Below are 27,698 nucleotides of genomic sequence, written 5' to 3' on the forward strand. Positions count from 1 at the left end.
TTGGCAGACAGCAGTGGCCTAAAGACCAGGGATGCTGAGATCAGCAACCTTATCCCGAAGCTCCTGAAATATAGAGAGATACCTCCAAGTCTCAATGGGAACTAGAAAAACCCTGTTTCCCACAGAGTTGTGTAATTCCATGAGGGTGTGCGAAGGCACGCTGCAATGCAGAATCCAGTTCCTGTGTGCAATCTCTGTCCGTTCTGCGGTCCCAGTGATGGGCTGACTTATACTGCGTGGAACTGCTATCAGAAGACATAAGACATAGATTGCTTCCATGTAAACTCCTACAGACAAGCCTGTGCAATAAAAATGGAAGTGTGGGCAAATCCCACTGCCAAAGTGTGGATAAGAAGTACACACTAACACACTCATGGGTGGGCCAGGACAGTAATTGCTCTGGGTTTTGGGTCTCAGACTTCTGAAGACAACAGCAGAGCTATGTTTGGGGAGAGGGTCGTCTCACCTTCGTTTGCTCTAACTGCAGAAGTTCACGTTCTACAACAGTAATCCACTTTTGCCCCTTAGAACTTCAGTTCTGTAACTGATGTTAGCAGGTGCAGTTTCTGAAGACAATGGCAATGGAAACTATTTTAGGGTGAAGGAAGTCAACCTGTGGCGAGTGAAGACTGCTGTGCTAAAAGGTGCAGCTTCCTGCTGCTTGACACCCTCCTGGGGCATCCCTCTAGACTCCAGGCTTCCTTCAGAGCTCAGTGCAGTCGCTGAAGACAGGCCGCTGCGCTGTTGAGCAGCTGCAACAGTGCGTACAGAAGCCTTCCTGGTGAATTACTCTCCAGTAAACCCAAACTAAGAAAAAGGATCTTCATGACCAAAACAACTTGAGAAGGAAGTCAGGGCAGGCGCCATGGAGGAACAGTGCTTACTGACAAGTTCTATACAGCCCAGGACCACTTGCCTGAGGGGCAGCATTCCTGACATGGGGCTGAAAAAGTCAAGGAAATGCCCTACATCAAGTACGAGGTTCCCCCTTCCCAGGTGACTCCAGTTTGTGTCAAGTTGACAAAAAACTAACTTGCATAATTAGCCCTTCGCTGACCCACAAATACATCACTATTCAACCATAACCTTTCCTTTGTCCCTAATCTCCTGTCTTCAAATTTTAACACTTACAAGTTCAAGGTCTCTTGTCCCTTAATTGTGGGCTCCTATAGAATAATAAACAACTTATATAATTTCTTATTCCAAAAAGGAAACAGTACACAGTAGAATCAGATCAGAGTCTGAAATCCTGAGCTCACAATCTTCGGGGCCCATGAGCTTTGCCTCCACTTCCCTGGCTCTCCCTTCTGCACACACGACTTGTCCCAGCAGGCATACTCTGCTCTACACTGCTTAGATCCTTGTTATCCAATAATGGTCCTGGCCTCTGCGACATGCTGAAGTTGTCACTGTACCTGAGGCTGCAAGCACTAGTAGCCTTTCCTGGTTCCTTAGGACTCCATCTTATTTAGGACCCTAAGCTTCACTCCAAACCCCCTTCAGTCCTGGAGCCTCCTTTACAACCGAGTCACAGTCCCTTCCTTCATCAGTGCCTCTTAGCTTCCTGATTCCTGACCTCGGCAGCTCTCTGAACTCACCCTCCCACACCCTCAAAACCAGGACCATATGGAAGATACTGACCCATTGCTAGGCTGTGCTACCAAACTTTGTGATGATGCAGCATTGCCCGTCCTGGACCACACCTGTGTGCTGACCCTTAGGAAATACTTCCCAGAGACTTGACCTCAGTGATGCTGGGTCCTTAATCACAGCTGGGTTTTCAGCCTGAGCTAACGAGCATCAGCTGTCTCAGTAGGGCAAACATTTCACTCAGTGGTACTGGTCCCTTGTTAATCACAACTCATTTTCCAACCCTAGCTGACCAAAACACAAATACTGTATTCCAAATGTCACACAAACAGCAATAGTCTTTGAGGCTATTGCTCAAAACTTCCCAAGACAGAAGAACCCCAGTCTGCATTTCTCACAGCATTTACCAAGTTACTAAACAGCTCGTTAAGCCAAGCACTTGATCGCTTTTGCAGACTGAGTTCCTCACAGTCACATATGCCACAGCAATGCTCCACTTCAGGACCAACTTCCATCTTGGTTTGATGTGATAAAACACGAGGACCAAAAGCAACTTGGGAAGGCAAGGGTTTGTTTCATATGACAGCTCCTAATTTACCATCAAGGGATGCCAGGACAGGAGCCTGGAGGTAGGAACTGAAGAAGACTGGAGGAGCACTACATACTGGGAAGCGGACGGTGGAGGAGCACTATCTTCCCAAGACTTGCACAACTTGCTGCTGTTGCCTTTTTTTTTTTTTTTTTTTTAAAGCTATGGAGCCTGTCCTGGAACTTGCCCTGTAGACCAGGCTGGCCTCAAACTCAGAGATCCGCCTGCCTCTGCCTCCCGACTGCTGGGATTAAAGGCGTGTGCCACTACTGCCTGGCTCAACTTGTTTCTTTTACACACCCAGGGTGGCACTGCCCACAGTGGGCTGGGCATTCCCATACCAGTCATTAATTTTTAGAATAAGGAAGAAAGATGCTTTGCCAGTCTGATGGAGGCGGTCCCTTAGCCAACACCCCCTCTTCCTAGGTATATCTAGTGCTGTGTCCAGCTGTCAACCCCAACACAGGAGACGGCTGCTCTGGCTTCCATGCCTTGATCACCGTCAATCCCTGAAGAAGTCAAGGCAAGAGCAGAACAGGAACTGGAGGAACATTGCTCACTAGCTTGTTCCCCCGTGGCTTAGTACAATTCAGGACTACCTGCCCAGGGGTGACAACCCCCCTCCCCCATATCAATCACTGATCAAAAAAATGCCTCACGGGCCACTGTGATGGAGACAAACCAACCTCAGTGGAGGTTACTTTTCCCCTAGTAACTCATCTGTGCCAGGCTGACAAAAACTAACCAGTATACTTGTTATCAGCTCCGCAGCAACTGACATGGCGAGATGCTCAGAATGGCCAGCCGGATGCAGGACGCAATAGGAGCTTGGAAGTAAACTAAGGGAGAAAACATACAGCTACACTCCCAGGGAAAAGCCAACAGCAGTTAATACTTGAAGTAATTTTCCTGATGTAAAAGCGAGTAAGGGATAATGTATTCCCTTGACAGTTTATGAACAGTACAAAATAATAATACCTTATAGCTACTTGGTGCTGTGTAGCCAACCATGGAAGGTCCTTGTTGGACTGTGGAGTGGGTGAATGTCCACAAAAAGCTCAGTACCTCACCTCAAAAGGAAGTAACAGTTTATTCTGGAGCCAGATGTGAACATCTGTTCTGGCTCAGGAACAAACTCAGCTTACCCCAAATACCATGTTCCGATGTGGCAACAGTTTCATGAAGTTTTTCTAGCAACAGGACAAATCATGACACTTTTCACGTTGTTGTGGAAACATTGGGTGGTTGGTGACAGCCAAACCGAACGCTGTTGTGGCCTCATTATCTAGTGACAGCCGTACACTTTGGACTGGTTGAAACTAGTGGTTTGCTGAGAATACATTGTGAGGTCGGACATAAGGGTGGGCATAGAATGGCTTTCAAAGAAACTAAGATCAGCACAAGCTAGTGTGGCTTTGCTCTGCAACATTTTGCCTCTCCCTAGCCACCAAGCTCAGTCATTTAGCCGTGTAGGATTTTTGGTACTGCGGCAGCCCTTCTCTCTCCCCACTTCTGCTTACTATGGAGAAGCCACGATTTCAGACTCAGCTTGGCCACCTCTCCCCAGGCCACTTCAGCTGCCCCCTTCCCCCTTAGGAAGTGTTTGCAGCTTCTGGCGTCAGCTTTGCAGGCAGTTCCTGTTTGCTTGCAGGGTTGTGTAGGGGAATGGCCACTTGTTTGGTACATGACCTTTCTTCCTGAGGTCTTGGGAGTTAACTGCAGTACTCACACTAGTTTGTTTTAACCCTAGAGCCTTACACTGAGACAGCAGCCATCCCAGTAGGCCACAGCTGGCAAGCTGGCAGGCTTTGTTACAGAATACCTGTATTTATTGGCTCTTTGGGCTACTGGACAGGCAGTGGGCAGCATGGCCCCAGCTCGCCTTAAAACCTAGCTGCTGAGGTCCTATTTCTCTGGAGGTATCTCAATATTGCCTGCCTGAAACATCAGTCAAAAAAAATGTTAAATCCAAGAAATTCTTAACACAGAATATCCAGGAAATCTGGGAGACCATGAAAAGACCAAACCTAAGGATAATAGGGATAGAAGAAGGAAAAGTCCAACTTAAAGGCACAGAAAACATATTTAACAAAATCATAGAAGAAAACTTTCCCAACCTCAAGAAAGACATGCCTATGAAAATACAAGAAACTTGTAGAACACCAAATAGAGTGGACCAAAAAAAAAATGCCCCAATACCATATAATAATCAAAACACACACACACACACACACACACATAGAATAAAGGAAAAATATTAAGAGCTGCAGAGAAAAAGGTCAAGTAACATATATACAGGCAGACCTATCAGAATTACACCTGACTTCTCAATGGAAACTCTGAAAGCCAGGAGGTTCTATAAAGACATTCTGCAGACACTAAGAGACCACGGATGCCAGCCCAGCTTCTATACCCAGCAAAGCTTTTAATCACCATAGATTGAAAATAAGATATTCCATGACAAAACAAGATTTAAACAATATTTATCCACAAATCCAACTCTACAGAAAGTACTAGAAGAAAAACTCCAACCCAAAAAAGTCAACTACATCCACAAAAACACAGGCAATAAGCTCTTTTCAATCGTAAAGAAGGGAAATGTGCAAATAATGCCACAAAAACAAAAATAACATAACTAGCAATCATTGGTTATTAATATCCCTTAATATAAATGGACTCAATTCACCTATAAAAAAAATAGAGGCTAACAGACTGGATATGAGAACAGAATTCATCCTTCTACAGCATACAAGAAACTTTAACCTCAAAGACAGACATTACCTCAGAATAACGGGTTGGGAAAAAAATCCAATCAAATGGACCTAAGAAACAAGCTGGTGTAGCTATCCTAATATCTAACAAAATAGGCTTCAAATTAAAACTAGTCAAAAGAGATGAAAAAGGTCATTTCCTATTAGTCACAGGAAAAAAACATCAAGATGAAGTCTCAATTCTGAACATTTATGCCCAAAATAGAAGGGCACCAACATTTGTAAAAGAAACATTACTAAAGCTTAAATCATACATCATGCCCCACACATTAATAGTGGGAGATATCAACACCTCACTCTCACCACTGGACAGGACGGCCAGACAGAAATTTAACAGAGAAATAAGGGAACCAACATGTTATGACTCAAATGGACTTAACAAATATCTATAAAACATTCCACCCAAACACAAAAAAATATACCTTCTTCTCAGCACCTCATGGAACCTTCTCTGAAACTGTACTCAGTAAAAATTGGAATAACCCCATGTATCTTTTTGGATCACAATGGCTTAAAGTTAGAATTTAACAGCAACACTAATTCCAGAAGGCATACAAACACATGGAAATTGAACAATGTTCAACTGAATCATCAGTGGGTCTAGGAAGAAATAAATAAGACTTCCTAAATTCTAATGAAAATGACCGCACAACATACACAAATTTATGGGACACAATGAAACAGTGCTAAGAGGAAAGTTTATAACACTAAGTGCCTACATAAAAGCTGGAGAAACCACACACTAGTAACTTAACAGCTCTAGAACAAAAAGAGGCAGACTCACCCAGGAGGAGTATGGTGGGAAATAATTGAGGGCTGAAATCCATAAAGTAAAAACAAAACAATAGAAAGAATCAATGAGACAAAGAGCTGGTTCTTTGAGAAAATCAAGTAAATTGGCAAACTTTTATCCAAACTAACCAAAAGGCAGAGAGAGAATATATTTATAATGAAAAGGAGGATATAACAACGGACACTGAGGAAATCCAGAGAATCATCAGGTCATACATACTTCACAAAGCTATACTCCACAAAATTGAAAGATTTAAAGGAAATGGATAATTTTCTGGATAGGTATCACATACCAAAATTAAATCAAAACCAGATAAACAAATAGACATATAACCCATAAGAAAATAGAAAGTCTTCAAAAGCCTCCCAACCAAAAAAAAAAAAAAGCCCAAGGTCAGATCGGGTTGAGGGTAGAGGGAGAGGAGGAAAGAAGAAGTGGGAACCAGGATTGATATGTAAAATGAGAAAAGACAGACAAACCCTTAGCCAAACTAACCAGAAGGCAAAGAGAGAATATCCAAATTAACAAAATCAGAAATGAAAAGGGAAACATAACAGTCACTAAGGAAAACCAAAGAATCATTAAGTAATACTTCAAAAACCTGTACTCCACAAAATGGAAAAATCTAAAATGGACAATTTTCTGAATAGGTACCACATACCAAAACGCAATCAAAATAAACAATTTAAATAGACCTGGAACCCCTAAACAAAGAGAAGCAGTCATCGAAAGTCTCCCCCGCCAGCCCCCAAAAACCCAGGACCAGATGATTTCAGCACAGAATTCTATCAGAATTCCAGAATATCAGAACTAATATCAATATTCCTCAAACTATTCCACACAATACAAGCAGAAGAAACATTGCCAAACTCATTTTATGAGGCTATAGTTACCCTGATACCCAAACCACACAAAGACACAACTAAGAAAGAAAATTACAGACAAATCTCACTCATGAACACTGATGCAAAAATAATAAAATAGTGGCAAACCTAATCCAAGAACACATCAGGAAAATCATACACCATGATCAAGCAAGTAGGCTTCAGTCCAGAGATGCGGGGATAGTACAACATGAAAATCTGTCAGTGTAACCCATCATATAAGCAAACAGAAAGAAAAAAAAACACGATCACCTCATTAGATGCAGAAAAAGCCTTTGACAATGATGAAAGCCTTCATGATGAAGGTCTGGGGAGAGATCAGGGATACAAAGGCAATTTACAGCAAGATAACAACCAATACCAAACTAAATGGAAAGAAATTCAAAGCAATTCTTCTATAGTCAGAAACGACAAAGCTGTCCATCTCTCCATATCTATTCAATACTCGAAGCTCCAGCTAGAGTAAGACAACAAAAGGAGATCAATGGGATGGGATACAAACTGAAAAGGAAGTCAAACTTTCGCTATTTGCTGATGATATGATAGTATATATAAGTGACCCCCTTTTGGGAACTCCTACATCTGATAAAAACCTTCAGTAATGTGACAGGATACAAGATTAACTAAAAAAAAAAAAAATCAGTAGCCCTCCTATATACAGATAATAAAGGAACTAAGAAAGAAATCAGAAAAACATCACCCTTCACAATAGCCACAAACAACATAAAATATCTTGGGGTAATTCTAACTAAACAAGTCAAAGACCTGTTCAACAAGAACTTTTAAGTCTTTAAAGAAAGAAACTGAAGAAGAAATCAGAAAATGGAGAGATCTTCCACACTCATGGATAAGTAGGATTAACATAGTAAAAATGACAGGCAATCTTACCAAAAACAATCTACAGATTCGATGCCCATCAAAATACCAGCACAATTCTTCATAGAACTTGAAAGAACAATACTTACCTTCATATGGAAAAACAAAATACCCAGGATAGCCAAAACAACCTTGTACAATAAAGGAACTTCTGGAGGCACCACCACCCCTGAGTTCAAACTCTTTATAGAGCTACAGCTTGGTATTGGCATAAAAACAGGTAAGTGGATCAATGGAATCGAGTCAAAGACCCTGATATTAACCCACACACCTATGACCACTTGATTTTTGACAAAGACACTAAAAATATAAAATGGAAAAAAGAAGCATATTCAACAAATGGTGCTGGTATAACTGGCTGTCACCATGTAAAAGAATGCAAATAGACCCATATCTTATTGCCATGCACAAAGCTCAAGTCCAAATGGATCAAAGACCTCAACATAAATCCAACCACACTGAACCTCATAGAAAAGAAGTACACTTGAGTGCATTGGCACAAGAGACCACTTCCTAAATATAACCCCAGTAGCACAGACACTGAGAGTAACAATTAATAAATGGGACCTCCTGAAACTGAGAAACTTCTATAAGGCAAAGGTCGTGGTCAATAAGGCAAAACCGCAGCCTACAGAATGGAAAAAGATCTTCACCAACCCCACATGAGACAGAGGGTTGATCTCCAAAATATACAAAGAACTCAAGAAATTGGTCATCAAAAGAACAAATAATCCAATAAAAAAAAAATGAAGTACAGACCTAAACAGAGAACTCTCAATAGAGGAATCTAAAATGGCTGAAAGACACTTAAGAAAATGTTCAACATCCTAAGGCATCAGAGAAATGCAAATCAAAACAACTCTGAGATTCCATCTTACACCTGTAAGAATGGCCAAGAAAAAAAAAACACACTGATAATAGTTTATGCTGGAGAAGACGTAGGGTAAAGGGAACACTCCTCCATTGCTGAGGGAGTGCAAACTGGTATAGTCTCTTTGGATCTCAGTATGGCAATTTCCAATCAATATAACACAACCTCCACACCTAAGGCTCAGAGAGGACGAGAGCACAGAAAGATCCTAAGAGCCAAGGACCAGGACATCTGCTGTAAGATAGTCTCTTCTTAAATAAAAAGGGATGAATACAATCAAGATATATATATTCCCCTAAGAATATTATTTTTGAAAACTGTATATATAATTTAATCCTCAAAGGACCCTTATTCATTTAATAAATATATACTTGCTATGATAAAGATACTTAATAATAAAACATGGCAAACAATTCAGGAACGACACCCATGTCAACCTCTGGTCTCCACACACATCATACATACAAAAAGACAACACACACTAAGAATGCTGGAGCTGTATTGACTGTCACCTGGCACTTCACCATGAAATTTAATAAAATGACAATTCGCAGATCATGTGCTGGGTGGAGAAGTAAGTCTAAGGTTTAACCCACACTAAGGCATGCAAGTTACATATTCCCTGCCATCTCCCCGGAGGCCAGTTTTAACAGGAGACCTGTGCACACTGAGGAACCAAAGCCCCAGCGCTACCAGAGACCAAACTTGTCTTAACCTGAAGTTCACACCAGGAGCAGAGAAAGGCAAGACTGTCTTGCTGAAGTCATCACCAGAGGACGTGATACTGAGGATACCAGTCAGTGGTGGCAAAGTCCCAGACTACAGGAACAAGCATCGAACTGCAGGCTGGGGAGTGGGGACGTGAATATGGCAGCAACTTCTTACTGCTCTGCAAAGGGAGCCCACATAAGGGATTTAAAGACCATGGTCCTTGTTTCCTGAGTCTCCTGACCTCAAGTATAGAACCATTGACTAATTATGCATCCCAGAGACAATGCTCACCTTACAAGTGTGTAATCTTAATAGGAACTCTTCACCTAGTTGATGCAGGTTTCATTTGTGCCTCCACTGAGTATCCACTAAGCTTGCATCACACCAGGGCTGACACTACAACAACATCAGCAAAATGCCCTGGAAAAAAGCTCCATAAAGCCCAGGCTGCAGCTGGATCCACCAGCAGGGTGTGTTTGTTTTGGTGTGTGTTTTGGGGTGTGTGTGTGTGTGTGTGTGTATCTGAACATGCATGTGGAGACTAGATGCCATCATTGGGTGTCTTCCTCAATCACTCTCCACTTTATTTTTTGAGACAGGGTCTCTCACTGAACCTGTAACTCACCAATCAGGCTAGACTAACCTGCCAAGAAGCCCCAGAAATCCTCCGTCTTTGCCTCCCCAGCACTAGGCTGACAAGCAAACACCATGTAAAACGTGCTTGGCTTTTTACATAGGTAATCAGGACTCAAACAGATCCAGATGCTTGTATAGCAAGCACTTTATTGAATGAACCATATCCTTAGCCTGTTCTTTTTAGATATTCTAATATTTATGATACAGAAACATTTTGCATGTACATTCATGGATATGTTGGGGTGCTCTTTTTCCTGCAGGTGCACATGTCTTTGGAAGCAAGAGGTCACCCTTGGGTGTTGCTCCCCACTCAATTATCTTGCTTTTTGAGACAGGGTTTCTCACTGTCAAACTGCTTAGACTAGGCTGGTTGATTAGCAAGCTCCAGAGATCTACCCACCTCTGCCTCCCCAGTACTGGGGTCACAAGCATCCACCACAAGGTCTGGCTCTGTGTGTGTGCAAATGTGCTGTTGTGTACACACCCAAATGGAGCAAGAGGTTGATATTAGTGTCCTTTAACAATTCCACCTTGTTTTTTTGGACCCAAAGCTCACTGACTTACCTAGACTAACTAGCTAGCAAACTTAGGGGATCCTCCTATTTGCACCTCTGTAGAGGAAGAATTACAGGTGTTCCCACCACTCCTGGCTTCTTATGTGGATATTCAGGTCTTCATGCATGCATGGCAAACACATTAATGATACACTAGGCTATCTCCCCAATCCACACCCAGCTTTTTATGTGGATCCTGAGGACTGAACTCAGGTCTTCATGCTTGTACAAGCACTTACCCTCCATGCTGGCTCTAGTCCATGAGAAACATCTGCAGTGAAAAGCTGACCACCATGAAAGCCATGGGTTCCTGGTTGGGAGTTGATGCACATCCTCACCCTTCTATCTCAATCCCTGAAGTAAAATGTCACATCAGGGTGTCTGGAAACCAAGTCACCTACATAAATTTTGTTGTATAGTTTAACTATACAAAATAGAGAATCCAGATATTTGTTATGCTTTAAATATTAGATATTTTAATTGTGAAATTTAAGTACCCCCACCCAAAAAACGAAATGAGAAGGCTCTTTTATTCTAGACCAGTCCATTCCCAGCATGCTAGACGTTCTAAGTCCTCATTTCATATTTAAAACGCAAACCCCTGCAAACGCCAACAACCAGGGCTAAGACGGGCCTAGACTTGACCCGGAAGGCAGAGCTTGCTTTCCCACAGCATCAGGAAACTGTCAGAGCTCAAGAACTGCAGACTGAGCCTGTGGGCAGCTGGATCAGCAACAGGCATGGGTGAGACGAAGGATGGAAGACCACAAGCAGGACCACATGGTCTGTGTGTGCCCTGGTGAGAAGCACAGGGAATAAACATCTCATCACTCGACCTGAAGGTCCAGTGCCAACTCTGTGGCAGCTGCTGGGCATGCAATTAGTTCAAAGAAAACAGTGTACAAGAAAAACCTTTTTTTCTCAAATGGCTGTTGAATTTATTTCCTTGATCAATATCGATCCTGGCAAAAGTTAGTTAACCAACATTGAGACATTTGTAATGAAATACTAATTTTAAAAACCCATGATACCTTAATAGAAATTAGAGTTTACACAAACAAAAAGAAGTCTTCAATATGCCAGCAAATATAAAATGAATGTAGTACGTCTGACAGGACACAGCAAGGCGTTTATACATTTATATTTGACACCTGACCATATTTCCAGTCACCATAATATCTTCTCTCCAGATTTAAAAAAATAGTATGCTGATTTCTATAACAAAGCTTTTTTTTTTTTCCGTACAAAAATCAAATAATGGCCAACAAGTCACAACAGTGCAATAGGTAGAGGCTAAAAAAAAAAAATTGCATCAAACAGGTGCGGAAATAAATACTAACTAGGAGGGGGAGACTAGAGCCCTCGTGTGGGTTTATTTCTCACTTTAGTGTGTGGAGTTTGTCTTCAGAGCCATAGGGGACTTCCCAAGGGGGCCAATCTGGCTGGCTGCCCAGAGTCAGGCCTCCCAGACACCTTGGAGCAGTCACCTGATCTAGAAGCAAAATCAGGTGATCAGGTGGGATCAACTGCAGCTGTCATATTCTCCTCTGCTCAGTGTTGTCAGAGGAGTCCTGAGTAGCTCCTAGAGAGGATGTGAATGAGAAGAACTGCATGACAGCATCCACCTAGCTTATCCTGGCAGAGGTGTGCACATCCTAGGCCAAGCAAGCAACTGAAATCGTCTGGTTTTCCTGGAAGGTCAGTTATGTAACAGGTTTCTGGCTTGAGACGCATCCTTTGTGTTAATGTCTCAGGGTCAAGGTGGTCATCTCTGACCACCTCAGTGAAAAGGCCTTTGCTGATCCCTGGCAGTGAGTAACTGGGTCTACACTGCCGAATCTGGTGGCAGGCTCCACACATATGTAACTTCTATCTGCCACCAGACTAGGCCATCCTGATAACTCACACTGACGGACTCGATTTGTAACTGTAAAAGCAAAGTGGTACAGGGCAGGGAAGGAACACCCAGCGAGAGCCTTTTTGGCCAGTCAGAAAATATGAGGCAGCTCCCCACTGAACAATCTGCACCAAAAGGTGTGGAAGGCACAAGCAAGAGTGGCCGAGACCCTGTGGGGCTGGCGAGACCACAAGCGTCCACAAGGCAGGTGCAGAAGTGACCTGGTTTGGTTCCCACCCTTTGATAAGAGATCCTGATTCTGCTGTGATAAAAAAAAAAAAAAGCAAAGAAAGACGATTTTTGGTTTAAAAAGAAGCCACTCAAGGGTTAAAATAGTTATTTTTAACAAAGAAAATTAATTTTCAAATGAGCTGACACTATCTGGAAACTCATGTGTTCCCTGTAAGCCCCTGGTGTGTCCACTGCTTCACCTTCCCAGGACCTGAGCCTGCCGAGGAAGCATCTCTGAGAACCTCTACAGCACATACAGCAGCAGAGTCCGCTGACTCGCTTACAGTAAGACGCACAGGGCCTGGCAGGCGGTTCAGATGGGTGTCTCCTTCCGGTCTTTGCTGGGGGAGGGCTTCACCTGCTCCTTAGCTGCTTTGACCTCGAGGACACCATCACAGGGCGGCGGGCCTATGCCCCCTCGCCTCTCAGGCTCCTCGTCCTCCTGTAGCTGCTGCTCAGACTTTGCTCGCTGCATCTGAAGCAGTCGGAGCTGCACACGCAGCTCAATGATGGCCTCCCGCTCCTCATGGACTGCCTGGTTCAGATGGTTGTTCTTTATCTTAGGGAACGACAAAAAGGGCAGTTACCTCTTAAGCAAGGTCTGAAGAACAAGGAATCAGGGCAGAGCACAAACTGCAAGCCATCCCACACAAAAATCTACTTCTACTTTAGCCAACCTGGCTGGTGCAAAAGAAGACACAAACATGAATATGCAAATGACCAGATAAAATACAGCTCTGAATGGGGGAGAATATAAACGCTGCCTGGAGTTACAAAGGAGTAAACACATTTAGAAAACAAGGTGTCAACAGAAACAGTTGTTCTAGGAAGTATTTTAGTGTTTAAATGGACTTTTTTTTCTTACACTGTTTTCTGAACAGACTTCAAGGAGAGTACAAAGATAATTTTAGCAGCAATTAGGAGAGGGACTTGGAGCTGCAACTCTTTTCCATATCAAAATCCGTCTTTATGACTCCATTTGAAATGTGCTATTAAAGTCTATAGGAAACCATGATCACTTCTAAATGATGTACACTCGTTCCGCAGAGTTTGGATAATCCCAGGCTCTTGGCAGTCTTTCTGGCAGCAACTGCCTCCATCCATCAGAGCCCTCTCTTCATCCTTAGTATTTCCCAGCATTCTAAGCAGCTGGGTGTGCCATGTGAGACGAGGATAAGCCCCACCTGTGCGCCCTGACATGACACTGGGTGTCCTGGACCCTTCCCGCCCCTACTAATACATGGCAAGACTCAGGGTAGCCACTTTGGCCCCAAATGGGAAAGCTGTGCAAATAATGGGCCTACACAATCCGAGCAATAAAACACTGCGCTGATTCTGCCGTTTGTCTTCCTGTTCAGTAAAATGAAGAGATCAAACTAATGTGCCGATGTCGTCTTCTAAACAGCAGACTCCCCAGCGACCCACATCTCATTTCTGCTTATTTCCTTTCCTGTTTTTGTTTTAAAGAAGATCTCACTGTGCAGACCGGGCTGGCCTCAGACTCACAGAGTCCCAACTGCCTCTGCCTTCCTGAGGGCTGGGATCACTTAATAGGCACGGCTACACGGCACACGCATTAAGGATGAGAGGACAACTTGTCCTGCAGGAGGGGCTGTCCTCTTCCAACTCAGGTCCTCAGCTGCAGAGCAGCATGTTTACCTGCTGGGCCACCTCCCTGGATCCCTGCGCCTCTCCCCCAGGATGGGCTCCCGCAGCAACAGGTGTTTCTGACAACAGCAGCCTCCTCTCACTCTGCCCACCCTCCACACAGGCAGTGGAAGGGCAGAGGTCCTGGGCAATTCGTAAATATTTCTTTTTAAATTTTATTTACTTTTATGTGCATTAGTGTTTTGCCTGCAAGTATATTTATGTGAAAGTATCAGATCCCCTGGGACTGGAGTTACAGACAGCTGTGATCTGCCATGTGGGTGCTGGGAATTGAACCTGGGTTCTCTGGAAGGAGCAGTGCTCTTAACTGCTGAGCCATCTTCCAGCCCCTAAAATGATAGTTTTCAGATCTTTTCTTGTTGTTTTTTGAACCCAACTGTCCTAGAATTCACTCTGTAGACTAGGTTGGCCTCTGCCTTGTCAGTGCTGGATTACAGATGTGTGTCCCTAGGCCCAGGTTCTGTGCAACTCTTGCCGCCCACATGGGCGTGGCTGCGCTTTGCTTGGCAGTTCAATGACCATGAATAAAGCAAGCTGTCCCTCTGCTCACTGGGTCCTACCACCAAAGACAACATTTTATTTTGGATAAGAAAAGAGAGCTTTAAACCACCCTTCCCTTCCCAGCACAGCTGCTGCCCAGCTGCCCAGAGCTTTCTGTCACACCGACTTTGTGGCACAAGGACTACAAGACAACTGTCACTCACCTTACCACTCGCACCTCATCTCTGCCAGTGGAAGGACTAGGCCATGCAAGGCTCGAAAGGGAAAGGTCCATTTGTACACTAAGGTCAAGGCTACCACACTTCAAGCAGCCAAGATCACATATTTCATGCTGGGTAAGAAGGCTCTTGGACTCCTCTCTACAAGGGTGCAGTAGGAAAACAGGCAGTCTCAAGTACATTTTAGAAACTACTGATTTCTGGCCAGTGTCCACCCAAACTCACCTCTAGCTCTTCATTCTGTCTCTGCAAGTCTTCCAGGATGATCTGCAGCTCCTCCTCGTCCTCGCTCTCACTCTCGCTCTCAGAGGAGTACTCCTCGGTCTCACTCCGGCCGTGCTGCTGGCGACTGTGAAGAGACAAAGGGAACTCTGCTGTGGCTCGGTGACCAGCTCTCTGAGGTCTCCCATGCTCAGGATTTACCTGCGCTGTTTTAAGACCTGATAAGAAGCTTGAAGTGACTACTTCAGAAGCCTAGTTCTTTTACAGGAATGTTTAAACAATTCTGTTCAGTTAGAGCCAACATGGCAGGACTCCCAACCCCACAGCTCTCCTTTACCTCTGGATCTCTGCAATCTCAGCTCGGAGGCGCTCAATCTCTTCCTTCTCTGAAGCAATCTGACGTCGCAGAAACTGCTCCATGGCCAGGAGCTCCTCCTGCTCAGTCAAGATCTCATTCTCCTGAAACAATTGCAGAACCCTTTCCAAATTCTGGTAGAGGCAATGCCCCCTTTCCAGTCACCACCAGCTTGGTGCTGAACATGAGTTACTTCAACCAAAACCACACTATTTCCTCAGAATCAAGAAAGGTTACACAGTTATTTTGAAAGACTGTCTAGACTCTCCTCAACAACAGGGTATATGCAAGAACCTGTTGTGTACCTTTTGAAAGGCTCCTTATGAGCCTACCACTCTAAGACCAAGGATCAAAGTCAAAATCTGCTTCAGATTCCCGGGGGCTAAACAGATTGCTTAGCAGTTAGGAGCACTTGCTCTTCTTACAGAGAACCCAGTTCAGCTCTCAGCACTCACACTGGGTACCCACAACCATATGAACCAACTTCAGGGGATCTCAGCAGGTACCTGAACATGTGCGTGCAACACATACACACAAATCAAAAACACAATCTAAAAATCATCTGCTTTGGCTTCCTGTCTCTCAGAATTCACGGTCACTAGGAAAAGGAGGACCCCAAGAGATGATGTGTGGCTGGTTCCAGCATCAGTGGAAGGAAGACCAGAGAGAAGGAAAGTTATAGATCTTACTTCCTCACTGCACTTGGTCATGCCCTCCAGATAAAAGAAAGGACTCTACTTGACAGATAATCACATGGAGAGAACCTCTATCTTCACACATCCAGGGTCTCCCAGCCTGGGGAAAGCAGTCGGCAGGAATGAAGAGCTGGAGGCAAAAACTTCAGCATCTTTTCAAAGAAGGGGGAAGGGAAGGCGCCATGGTCATGGTCCAGTAAGTACGGAAAAGCTATTAAGAAAGTTACTTCTCCTCCGTGTTTAAACACACAGACATTTTCCCTTTGCCTCGGGATACCTATGTATCCCTATGTAGGTATATATGTATACCTATGTAGTTAATATTCCAAGAAACTTCAGATGGAAAACTTTGAAGAAAACAATCTAGAACTTTATTCTCTCCTGTTCTCGCTGACACCTGTAAATCCAGAAAAATGTCTACAACATAAACTTGCTTGTGAACTAAACAAAACTAAGAAACTAGACAGAAGGCCACTTCTCCTACACACAAACACCACACAGGGCAGGGCCATAGATCACAAGTCCTTGGGAGTCACGTTACAATTTTGGTTTAAAAAGTCTATAGTTGAGCTTCTATTTGAAAAAATGACCAATAAATGACCTCAGAAATTAAAAGAGTTTAGTTTACCTGGGCAAGGAGGATATTTATAACTTCCTCATTTTCATTCATTTCTTCTTTGGAAACATCCTCTTTCGAAAGACTGGCTATCTCCTGTGCAATCTTGGTCTCACACTCCTGTCAAAGCAGACAAATGAACTAACTGTCCAGTGCATGTAAAAAACAGTCAACAAGAGTCCCTCTTCACTTACCAAAATTAAAGAAAACCCCAGCAGTCATTGGGGGCACTGCCTAACAGGTTGGACGGGCATTTGCTAACTGGGCTTAGAAAATAATGTGAGTAGCACCAGGCATGGTGGTGGCGCACACTTTTAACCCCAGATCTAAGGAGGCAGAGATAGAAGGATCTCTGTGAGTTTGAGGCCAGTCTGGTCTACAGAGTGAATTCCAAGGATAGGATGGCATAGAAAGACCTTGTCACAAAAAAAAAAAAAAAAAAACAAAAAACAAACAAAAAAAAAACCACAAACACAAACCAAAGCAAGAATATAAGTAAAAACAGCAAGGTAGTTCAGTGGTAAAGACATTTGCTGTCAGGAAGCCTCCCTGGAATCCACATAATGAAGAACACTGATTCCTGCATGTTGTCCTTGGTTGTCCACATGCACACTGTGGCATGCCCATAATGTCCATACACAAGTGCACACTAACACACAAATAATAAAAATTTAAAAGTAAGAAAAAAGTATAACATGGTTCCCCTTAGCCTGCGGCTGCACTATGAAAAATGCTCAGCTCTCATGAATATGCTCACTACTTCAGCACCACGTGTGATGCCTTGAAGGGGGCTACTAGGGCCGTCAGTTCTAAGCCTGATCTAACTAATTTTACCATACATATACAATCAAGAAGCTGCCACCCCTTGTTAGAAAACATCCCCTTAGCTCCACTATCTATTGACACCCAGCAACTACAGAGCTGCTTTCTATTCCTACAGTCTCTCTCTCTCCGTTTCAGATAAGCTGACCCCATCAGTCAGTAGGCTCTCGAGCTGCACGCTTAGTTTAAGATGCTTCTGTCTACTGTGCTGATGTGAGTAGCTGAGTGATGGCCAGGGCATGGATGTACTCAACCTAATATCTACTCGCCAGAGGGACTCAGGGTCCTCTGCTGCTTTCTGCTGTTATGAACATTTCGCAGATATTCTGTGAAGGTTTAAGGGCTGCTGCTCTCTTAGAGGACAAATTTCTGGCTTACACAATAAGCAATCATGTTTACTTTTATAAGAAAGTGACAAGTTGATATCGTGGTTTAAATTGATACTGTATTTTTCTTATTTTTAGTCACGAATCCATTGAATAATGCTACCTCTGTCTCTAAGTAATTTCACCCTCAAAGGTGAAGCCAACACGATGGAATCTGGGTGTGCAGCTACAAAAAAATAAAAAAGAAAGCAAGAAGAGGGAATGGTAGGGGAAAAAATACAAGCTAATAAAAAGAAGATATTCATCCTTTTCAAACTGCCATACTGCCTCTGGTTTCAATCCAAAATTCTGTGTGTGTGCACATTTGTGGACTTGGGTGCATGTGTACAGAGGCTAGGAGGCGTGTGCTGCTGGCCTTCAAGCTCAGGGAGCCTTCTGTCTCCATCTCCCCAGTGTGGGATTACAAGCCTAAATCATAGCATCTCCACCCCCTCATGCTGGATTACATACTCAAATCATACCATCTCCACCCCCTCATGCTGGATTACATACTCAAATCATACCATCTCCACCCCCTCATGCTGGATTACATACTCAAATCATACCATCTCCACCCCACAGTGCTGGATTACATACCAAAATCATAGCATCTCCACCCCCCAGTGCTGGATTACACACCTAAATCACAGCATCTCCACCCCCCAGTGCTGGATTACACACCTAAATCACAGCATCTCCACCCCCACAGTGCTGGATTACACACCTAAATCATAGCATCTCCATGCCCCAATGCTGGATTACACACCTAAATCGTAGCATCTCCAATCCCCCGCCCCCGGTGCTGGGATTATAATTCATAGCATCTGGCTTGTATCTGCATGCTGGGGATTGAATTCTGGTTCTTATTTTTGCAAAAGCAAGCACTTTACCAACTGAGCCCGTCTACACAGCCCTTACACCACAGTTCTTTATTCAAAATAGATGCATGACTAAGAGAAACAAAAGCCAAGCCTCCACTAGCCATGTTGTAAGTCGGGGACTCATCACATACGAGCTGCTGGATAATGCCCTAAGATCAGCAACTGCAATCTGCCCTGTGACTAAGACCTGAATCCAAAGCCAGGCAGGTGACCCATAGTGACCCACGCCTGTAATCAGCACTGGGAAGGGAGAGGCAGCGAATCAAGAGTTCAAGATCAGCCTGACTCTAGAACAAGTTTGAGAATATCATGGGCCACATGAGATCCTGTTTTTTTTTTTTTTTAAAAAAAAAAAAAGAGGATATAGGTTTGAAACAAAAGAGAAAACAATCTAGCGAGCTGGAGGGAAAAAACTATGCAAAGGGCCCCTGCTAGCCTACAAGTTCTGAAACCTGGAGTGCAGGTTTAAGCACAGTGCAACTGTGCTCCCCAAAAAAAACCCTGCAACCTTGAAGCAAAGGACGTGGGTGGCTCCATTCTCTAGGTCTGAGAGGTGCTAACTAGTGTCTGTAGAGTGTGCTGCTTAAATCTTGTTGCTGGATCTGCTGCAGATTGTAGAACTTCTGGGGATGTGTATTTGAGCTTTGGTGCGGCCAGGAAACTGAGGTCAGAACCAAACCTTGCACCCTAAACTAGTGCACAATCCAAAGTGTGACCTGTGAACTCTATATGCAGCAGCAGTTGCACGCAGTTCCTCCTTGCTGTACGGAACCCTTCTAGGCCTGCAGCCCTGCATTTCTATTCAAAATTCAAACTTCTCTCAAGTCTCCAAAGGTCTCACACCCAGGCTGCTTCTCACCCTTAGAAAGTTGTTTACACACACAAACCAGGCAGGAAATAAGCATCTTCTTAATTAAAAAAAAAATTTCTAAACTTAATGAAACATTTGATTTCTACCAAGCTAAAATATGAATAATATAGCATAAGAAACATTTATGAATAAATTTCCTACTAGAGAATTTGTCAAAATCATGTACCAATTACTTTTAAAAGAAATAACTTACAACAATGTAAAGATGTGTTCCATTTGTTTATGTTGCAGAATATTACTTAAACTATTGGTGCAGGAGAATTGTCTGTATTCTGTCAATCATGTATTTTAATAAAACGCTGATTGGCCAGGCAGGAAGTATAGGTGGGTCAACCAGACAGGAAGTAGAGGCGGGGCAATGAGAACAGGAATATTCTGGGAAGCAGGAAGCTCCCTCTGCCATTCCTGCCCAGACAGGAATGTGAGCTGCCACAACTGAGAAAGGTACTGAGCCGTGTGGCTAACATAGATAACGATAATGGATTAATATAAGTTACAAGGACTAATAGGAAGCCTGACCTAATGGGCCAATCAGCTTTATAATCTTATGGAGTCCTGTGTGTGATTTTCCTTGGGGTTTGCCGGCTGTGGGGTACTAGGCAGGACAGAAACCCCAACAAGCCAGCCCTTCATGTTACAAAGTATGTAATAGTGTGTTGTATTTGTTTACGCTGCATTTGTTTAACTATGTAAGATGTATTGCCATTTGTTTCACCTTGCCTGCCTAAGGCACATGACTGGTCTAATATAGAGCTGAACAGCCAATAGCTAGGCAGTAGAGGGAGAGGTGGGGCTGGCAGGGCAGAGAAAATAAGTAGGAGAAGGAATCTGGGCTCCAGAGAGAATGAGGGAGAAAAAGAGGGAAATGCCTGGGGTCAGTCAGGCAGCTGCCAGACAGACAGACTCAGAGGGAGCAGTGAAGTAGGACACACAGAATGAAAGGAAGGTAAACATTTCCAAGTCAACTATTGTTGAAGGGAAACAGGATAAATGAAGTTATAGGAGTCAGTGCGACAAGCATAAGGTAAGGCCGAGCATTGCTAACAATATTAAATCTCCACGTCACGATTTGGGAGCTGGCAGTTCGAGAAGGTCTGTTACAAGGCAGTGTACAGAAGACTCTCCCACACTCCACCTTTGGAGATCCAGGGTGTAAGGCAGTAACTCACTTGTCTTTTAGCTTCCCTCAGTTTTCTCTTGAGGGCAGTCAGAATCCTTTGCACTTCCCATAATCTTTCTTCTTTAGATAAGTCCTTTATCCCACCCTGCAGATCTCGATGTAAACAATTCAGAAGAAACTCCTGGAAAACAAAAGGACACACAGAAAGCTGCTCAATGTCTTGTCTAAAGGCAGCACCTGCAACTTCTATGACGGAGAACCAGCTCTCTGAGGGAAGCCATGCCAACCATTCTCTCCAAAAGGCTGCCACTGACTTGCAAACCCATCCTCGTTTGCTTGACCTGGAAATTGCACCCTCATTCATGTGTTTCTAGCAGTTCAACAGCAATTAATGCACATCACGGCAACCAACAAGGAGAACGCAGCAGAAAGCACACATGTGACCATGTTCATGCAACACATGTATAAAGCTTTTTATTCAGTCTTGAATTTCTTACCAAGTTGTCTCAGTCTCTCCACCTCCTCCCTACACACACACGCACATGCACACACACACACACACACACATTTACTTGATTTCCTTTAGATATCAAAGCAGCATAATGGGAAAGTTCAAATTTTGAGCTAAATATTGGTTACATAGTCTAGAAATTATGCCAGAGTAAATTACTAAAACTTTCCTTTCCAGTATTTTAGTTGTAAAATATGATGGACAACAGCACATTTTTGAGATCCTGGCTGTGGTGATTCCTTCCATGTATTATCCCCCACATTAATTCCAGAGCTCATCCATTTTAAAATGAGAAGACCAGGCTTAAGAATGTTGAACAATTTGCCTAAAATTAGCATGTCAGGAATGAGCAGAGCAGGAGCTCAAAACCAGTTCTTCCAGTTTAAAATCCTAAACCATTCCCACCATGGTTGTTTACTTATGTGGTGTGAATTAGGGTCAGCTGAAAAACATGCCATGAAGAGCACATTTCCAAGACAGGGCCGAGTTCAGTGGGAGGAGCGGAGAGCTTCCATCAGGCCTGTGCTCCATCCCCAGGGCTGCAGAGCACCAGGAGATGGAGGAAGGCACGCGGGAACCACACTACTCAGGAAGCTAGAGTTCATGTGGCCAGTACAGAAGTGTGCAAGAACAGGCAAGGAGAGGGTGGGGTCAGAGCAGGGCAGGGGCCAAGTACACACCTGTCTTCTGATCTCTTCCTTGATGCCTGCCTGGGTCTCTGGCAGTGTGGGCATTGTAGCCATGTTGGACCAACGCAGAGGTCTTGTCACTTGCTTTAGGACCACAGTGCCAAAGAGCTCTTGCACATGTGTGAAAAGCACATACAGGACACGGTTGCTGATCTGTAGAAAATAGGTGCAGAGTTCATAAAACTGCTGAGGAGATCTTTTACTCCATCGGCACCGGTCACAGTGCATCCGTTAATCCTGGACACGGAAAGGAAACTCCACAGCAGAGACAAAACGGGCTTTACTAACTAATGGTCAACGTAAGAAGGAAATACAAAAGCCTGACTTTATCATGTCTCAAGCACATAAGGGAAAAAGCCTGGAAAGGATACGAAACACTTTCCTGTCGCCATCAGCTGGCTTTAACTACCTAATGACCCTCTCCACGGTGTTTGAGACCTTTGCACACACAGCTGGGTGGTGGAGCACCTGCAGGTGTACAGAGCTGGCAGTCTCGCGGGGCGTGCACAGCATTCCATGATGTTCCCAGACTAGGGAGTCAGGACTGCAGGATGGCTGAACAATGGAGACAAGTTTTTCCCTGGCTCAAACTTTCTCTTAAAGTTCCCCCAGAGCTTCTGTGGTATAAGCACCCATGTTATGGCAATGAGTAACAATGTAGTATTGACCAAATTCTGAAACCCAGGTTAACAAAACTGATATTTGAGAAATTTAAGAAACAGTTTGGTTCCCGGGCAATGTTGGTGCACACCTTTAATCCCGGCATTCAGGAGGCAGAGGCAGGCAGATCTCTGAGTTTGAGACCAGCCTGATCTACACAGTGAGTTCCAGGATGGCCAGATTTACCCAGAAAAACCCTGTCTCAAAACACCAAAACAAAACAAAAAATTAGACCTACTATCTGCTCTTTTCTTTTGATGCGGTAAAATATCATTTACTATAAAGGCAAACACGGTCTTGGATAGCAGTGGTGCGGGGACCGGAGGCTAGGAAGACAGCTTAGTCACTACAGCACCTATCGTGCAGGTAGGAGGGCCTGGGCTCCATCCCCCAGTTCACATGTGTATAGCTGTGCACACTTGCAATCCAGTGCTGGGGAGGCAGGGACAGGAGGGTCCCTGCAGTTTGCTGGCCAGCCAGCTTAGCCTATTTGTCAGTTTAGGCCAGTGAGAGACACTGTCTAAAGGAGGGGGGGAAAGGTGGATGGCTAGTATCTAAGGAACAATACCTGAGTTTGTCCTACGACTTCCACATACATATGCATACACCTACATGTGCAGTCACACACATGCAATTCCTACATACGAACTTGAGCACAGACAGAAAAGAATGCCAGATATGTTATGTCTGGGTTACCTATCATTCACCTTCTTGGAGTCAATGTTTCACAGACACCTTGGCAACAGATTGCTCCCTAATTTCCCAGTGCCGACACCAAAAGGGGCGCGCAGACAGGACCCATACCTGGACGGTTGGGCTAAGCACTATGGAGATGTTCTGGATATTCATTTTCGTCTCTAACTCCTTCGCAATGACGTGGTCCATGTGCACAATGAGCCAGGAAATCAGGAGGTGGTTACATTCTGGCAGTTCCTTGAGCAAGCGCTGGAATTCCTGTACTTTCTCCATCTCCGTGGTCCTCCCACAAGCCTCTTCAAATCGGGGCATAAGCTCTTTGGTAAGCAAATTCTCTGGAAGGTCTCGCAAATACTGCTTCAGCAAACTGGCTACAGTGTTAGGCTCATATTCTTCCAAGTTTGGAGACTCCTCTCGGTCATAGGCCGCTTTTAGCTCATCTACCTTTGATTTGATTCCTTAAAACATTAAATTTAAAAGAGAGAGAATACCAAAAATCAGACATGCTTTCTTTACCCCTATACACGCCTGCTGCAGAGACACAGAAACAGCCAGGAACCACCTCTGGAAGCCAGGTGTGGTGGCTCACACCCATAATCTCACTATTTGGAGGCTGAGGCAAGAGGACAGCTGCAAGTTCAAGGCCAGTCTGGGCTACAGAGCAAGACCCTGCTCAGAACTAAGTAAGAGCCCTCCTGATGGGAATCAGTACTACATGTGAGCCATAGAACTCCTCTACAAACACAAGAACATAAAATCACAATGAAAAACTAAATATTCCCAGAAGCCATAGTATACTAGGAAAATATGCTTAATCCAGAAAAATTAAATATAATGGCAATTAGATAAAAATTCAGGGGGAAAGGAAGCTATAAACCAAGCATATACACTGTACCAAAAAAAGGCAACTTTCTAACTCCTCACAAGACAGACAATGTAAAAAGAAGTTCCCCCACACAAGTAGCTTATCAACAGGGCAGTAGAGGAGCTGTTGCTTTGTAAATAAGAGACAAAGTTTCCCAGCTTATCAGACTCACTGGAAACTGTCTCCACTGTGTAATACCCACCTTAGTCTGAACCAAGCTAGAACAAGAAAGTAGAGTTACAGCTTCTAAAATACAACAGTTTGGCTCTTCATAGTGTACAGATAAAGTAACGCATCAAGTGTGTTTTTCAAACACTGTATCTGTATCAGACTTTATGTCTTCAGTTCCATTTATATTGATATAATTCAGTGATGGTGATCATAATAGCTTTGTGGGTTTTTTTTTAAACTTAAAACTGTTCAACTACACAGAACAAGCTACAAATTAAGGCTGACAGTACAAAATGCAGACTGTCATCTAATCTGAATATTTTAATCAATGTGACGCTTACATTTGGGACGTGACATTCCCACCTTATGTGCAAACCTCCAATGGCATTATAATAAATGTTTCTTGTCTAGACTGACAAAATTAAATCAATAGCATTTAATAAATAAATAAATTTAATCAATAAACATGGAGTATTAGCATGTTTTACTTTAATGGCCTTTATTCTGAGATAGAAAAGAATTTCCATTTTTTTTATTTTTATGACAATATGAATAAAACAAGATTAAGAGAAACTTTCGCTGAGGCTCTTGTCAAAGTGTACCTCTCACTCTCATATATTATGCTGATGGCCAGTTTTTGGAGACCGCCTCACTATGTTGTGGCCCAAGCTGGCCTTAAATGACTCACAATTCTTTTGCCTCTATCTCCTAAGTGCTGGGTTTATAAGCATGCCCCACCACACACACCTTCCATTTACTCCTCTCCCACAGACAACTTTATAAAGAAAAGTTTCTTTTAAAAACTAGAAACTTCACATAAGGAATTCCAGTGAGAAATAAAGTAGTATAAAACTATGCTCTTGGGTTTTGTTTCTTTGTTTTCAAGACAAGCTTCTCTAAGTAGCCCTGGCTGTCCTGGAACTCACTCTGTAGACCAGGCTGGCCTCAAAGTCACAGAGATCCAACTGCCTCTGCCTCCTAAGTGCTGGGATTAAAGGTGTGTGCCACCACTGCCTGGCATATAAGGGTACACTTTAATCTAGAAAGTATAATGAAGCAAATACAATAAAATACAAAAAATATGAGTTATCTTTCATATTATCTTTTATTTGTTTATATGGGTGTAGGGGGTCTTGCATCATAAGTCTGAGCACCAGTGCATGCCTGATGTTCACAGGACTGAAGAGGGTGTCAGATTCCCTGGAACTGGAGTAACTGCCATGCAGGTGCTGGGAATCGAGGCAAGGTTCTCTGGAAGAGCAGCAACCAATGAGCTTTTAACAGTAGAGGCGACGCTCCAGCCCCTTTTGCACTAGTTTTTAAATTGGAACTGACTTATGAATGAGAAGAAAAACTCTCCAAAAAAAAAAAAATTATAATATTGGCATTCAAATAGCAAAGTCAGGGTCGTGGGGTTGGGGGTGTAGCTGAGTGGCAGAGCATTTGCTCAGCATGTACAAGGACCCAGGGTGGAATCCTCCTAAAGACAAGGAGGGCAGAAAGGAGACATAGCTACACTGGTAGTGCTGGTCTGTCACAGATGAAAGGGTATGCCTGACACTCAGCAGGATACCTTCAACTCATCACTACGGAGTTGTGTGGGAACCACTGCCTCTCTCACAAAGAAAAGACAATCCATTAGGAATGATGGGATTCTCCAAAGGATGCAAATATCAAAGATAGGTCAGAAACAACAGAATTCTTTGAACAAAGCTACAGAAATTTTCAGAGGAACGTCCCCCCCTCCAAAATGTCTTCATGCTTATCAAGATCATGTAGGAAATAGTTTCTAACACTGTTTAAACCTTCAAAATATTTCAACATATAACAAATGCTTAAAAATCAAATTAGCAAGTTTGTGTTTAATTTTATAAGGAAGTAAGAAATTATACAAAATGCACCGTGTTTTACTTTGTATAAAATAGTAGCAATGCAGCATTTATCTACTGGGTCACAGAAACGTTATCCCAAGTATCAAATCTCTCTCCTGGAAAGGATAGAAAACAATTAAATGGAAATTTTGCTTACTCTTTCTCTCTATTCTGAATGTGTATGACTGACCTGCCCACCCCATGAAGAGATGTGTGGTCAGAGGCCTCATAACAACAACCCCCTGGGGAACATGACTGATGCACAGACACTGCTCACCTGGGACCTGAACGCCATGGCAACACTAACTCATGCTGTTTTTGAAGAAAGAAATCTTTGTACTTCTAAATAATTTGATTTTAGAAATCTAATGTGAAACACATTCTGACCAAATATGAACTACAATGGTTCGCATAAACTATGTAGATGAATGGGTCAGTCTCGGGGACAGCTGCAATCGCTCTACGTGGCAAGCAGAGGATACACATTCGGGGCCCAGCTACTCAGAAAACAGCACTTGGTGTCTTTAGTCAGGCTAAGGAAACACATAACACGGCCATGTCATTAGTCATTCATCTTGGCTGAGATGCTTCCTTCACACCAATCTCAGACTCCCCACCACTGGGCCGAGACTTAGAGAGGAGAGACCAGGCTTGGCACATCATCTGAGAGGTGATTCACTCTGCCCAGCTGCTGCAGCTGTGAATAACTCAGGAGTAAATCCTAACGGAAAATCAAACGCGGTGGAAGGACTTATGCAACTGGAAGGACCAAGGACGTGAGTAAGGCATAGATCCAAGTCAAAATGTTCCTCACAAGTTAATAGTCTTTCCTTCCATTAGGGAATAAAGAGAAGCTCATTTTTGAAAACCATCAAGCAACATGCATGTTCCCGATACCTGAAACTCTATAGATGCCTTCGCACTTCATGCCGTGCTTCTCCATGTAATCTATGCACTCACGGAAGACAGCCGGCAAACGCACACCGTCGTACATCATGGTCCTCTCCACCGCGTCAGCCAAGGGAACGCCAAAAATGGGTCTGAGACTCGGAACGTCAACCTGAGGTACCTCTGACTCCTGAATTGGCTTTTTCTTTTTCTTCTTTTCCTTCCACTGTTTAACAACATCAGCTGCTGTCAAGTCTTTAGATTTCTTTTCTTTGTGCTTTTCTTCTTTATGCTTTTCTTCTTTGGGTTTTTCTTTGATTTTAAAATCCTTCTCCTTCTTTTTAGAGAAGCTGGGCTTCTTGAACACATGGATTCCCTTGGACCTCTTCATCTTGGATGGACTTTCGGCTTCATCTCCAGAGCTATCTTCCTGGAAGGCAGCATAGCCTTCAGCTGCCAAAGAAAAGCAGTAGGTATAAATTACATTTTTAATGTCAAACTGTCCCCATGCTTCTTAAACAAAAAAAGGTACCACCTGGCAGAAGCTATGCAGCTTTCCACCTCTGGGGTCTCCAGAAAACCAGCAAAAGAACAATGGTGTGTTGACATC

General features: G+C 43.5%; 1 protein-coding gene across 1 annotated transcript in view; it reads right to left on the reverse strand.

Annotated features, from left to right (window-relative positions):
- Positions 1-12,494: 12,494 nt before the first annotated feature.
- The window catches only part of Ralbp1 (ralA binding protein 1), a 45,640-nt gene continuing 30,436 nt past the window's right edge, over positions 12,495-27,698 (reverse strand). Inside the window, exons 3-10 of the mRNA XM_085695829.2 lie at positions 27,098-27,541; positions 23,402-23,751; positions 21,929-22,090; positions 20,787-20,918; positions 16,691-16,798; positions 15,350-15,471; positions 15,016-15,139; positions 12,495-12,962 (exon numbers count right to left, since the gene is read on the reverse strand). Of these exons, the coding sequence (XP_085551955.1) occupies positions 12,717-12,962; positions 15,016-15,139; positions 15,350-15,471; positions 16,691-16,798; positions 20,787-20,918; positions 21,929-22,090; positions 23,402-23,751; positions 27,098-27,541 (1,688 nt within the window). The 3' untranslated portion in view covers positions 12,495-12,716. The remainder of the gene's footprint in view (positions 12,963-15,015; positions 15,140-15,349; positions 15,472-16,690; positions 16,799-20,786; positions 20,919-21,928; positions 22,091-23,401; positions 23,752-27,097; positions 27,542-27,698) is intronic.

This window comes from Myodes glareolus, chromosome 1, assembly GCF_982192425.1.
Source record: "Myodes glareolus chromosome 1, mMyoGla1.1, whole genome shotgun sequence".
Classification (NCBI taxonomy): Eukaryota; Metazoa; Chordata; class Mammalia; order Rodentia; family Cricetidae; genus Myodes; species Myodes glareolus.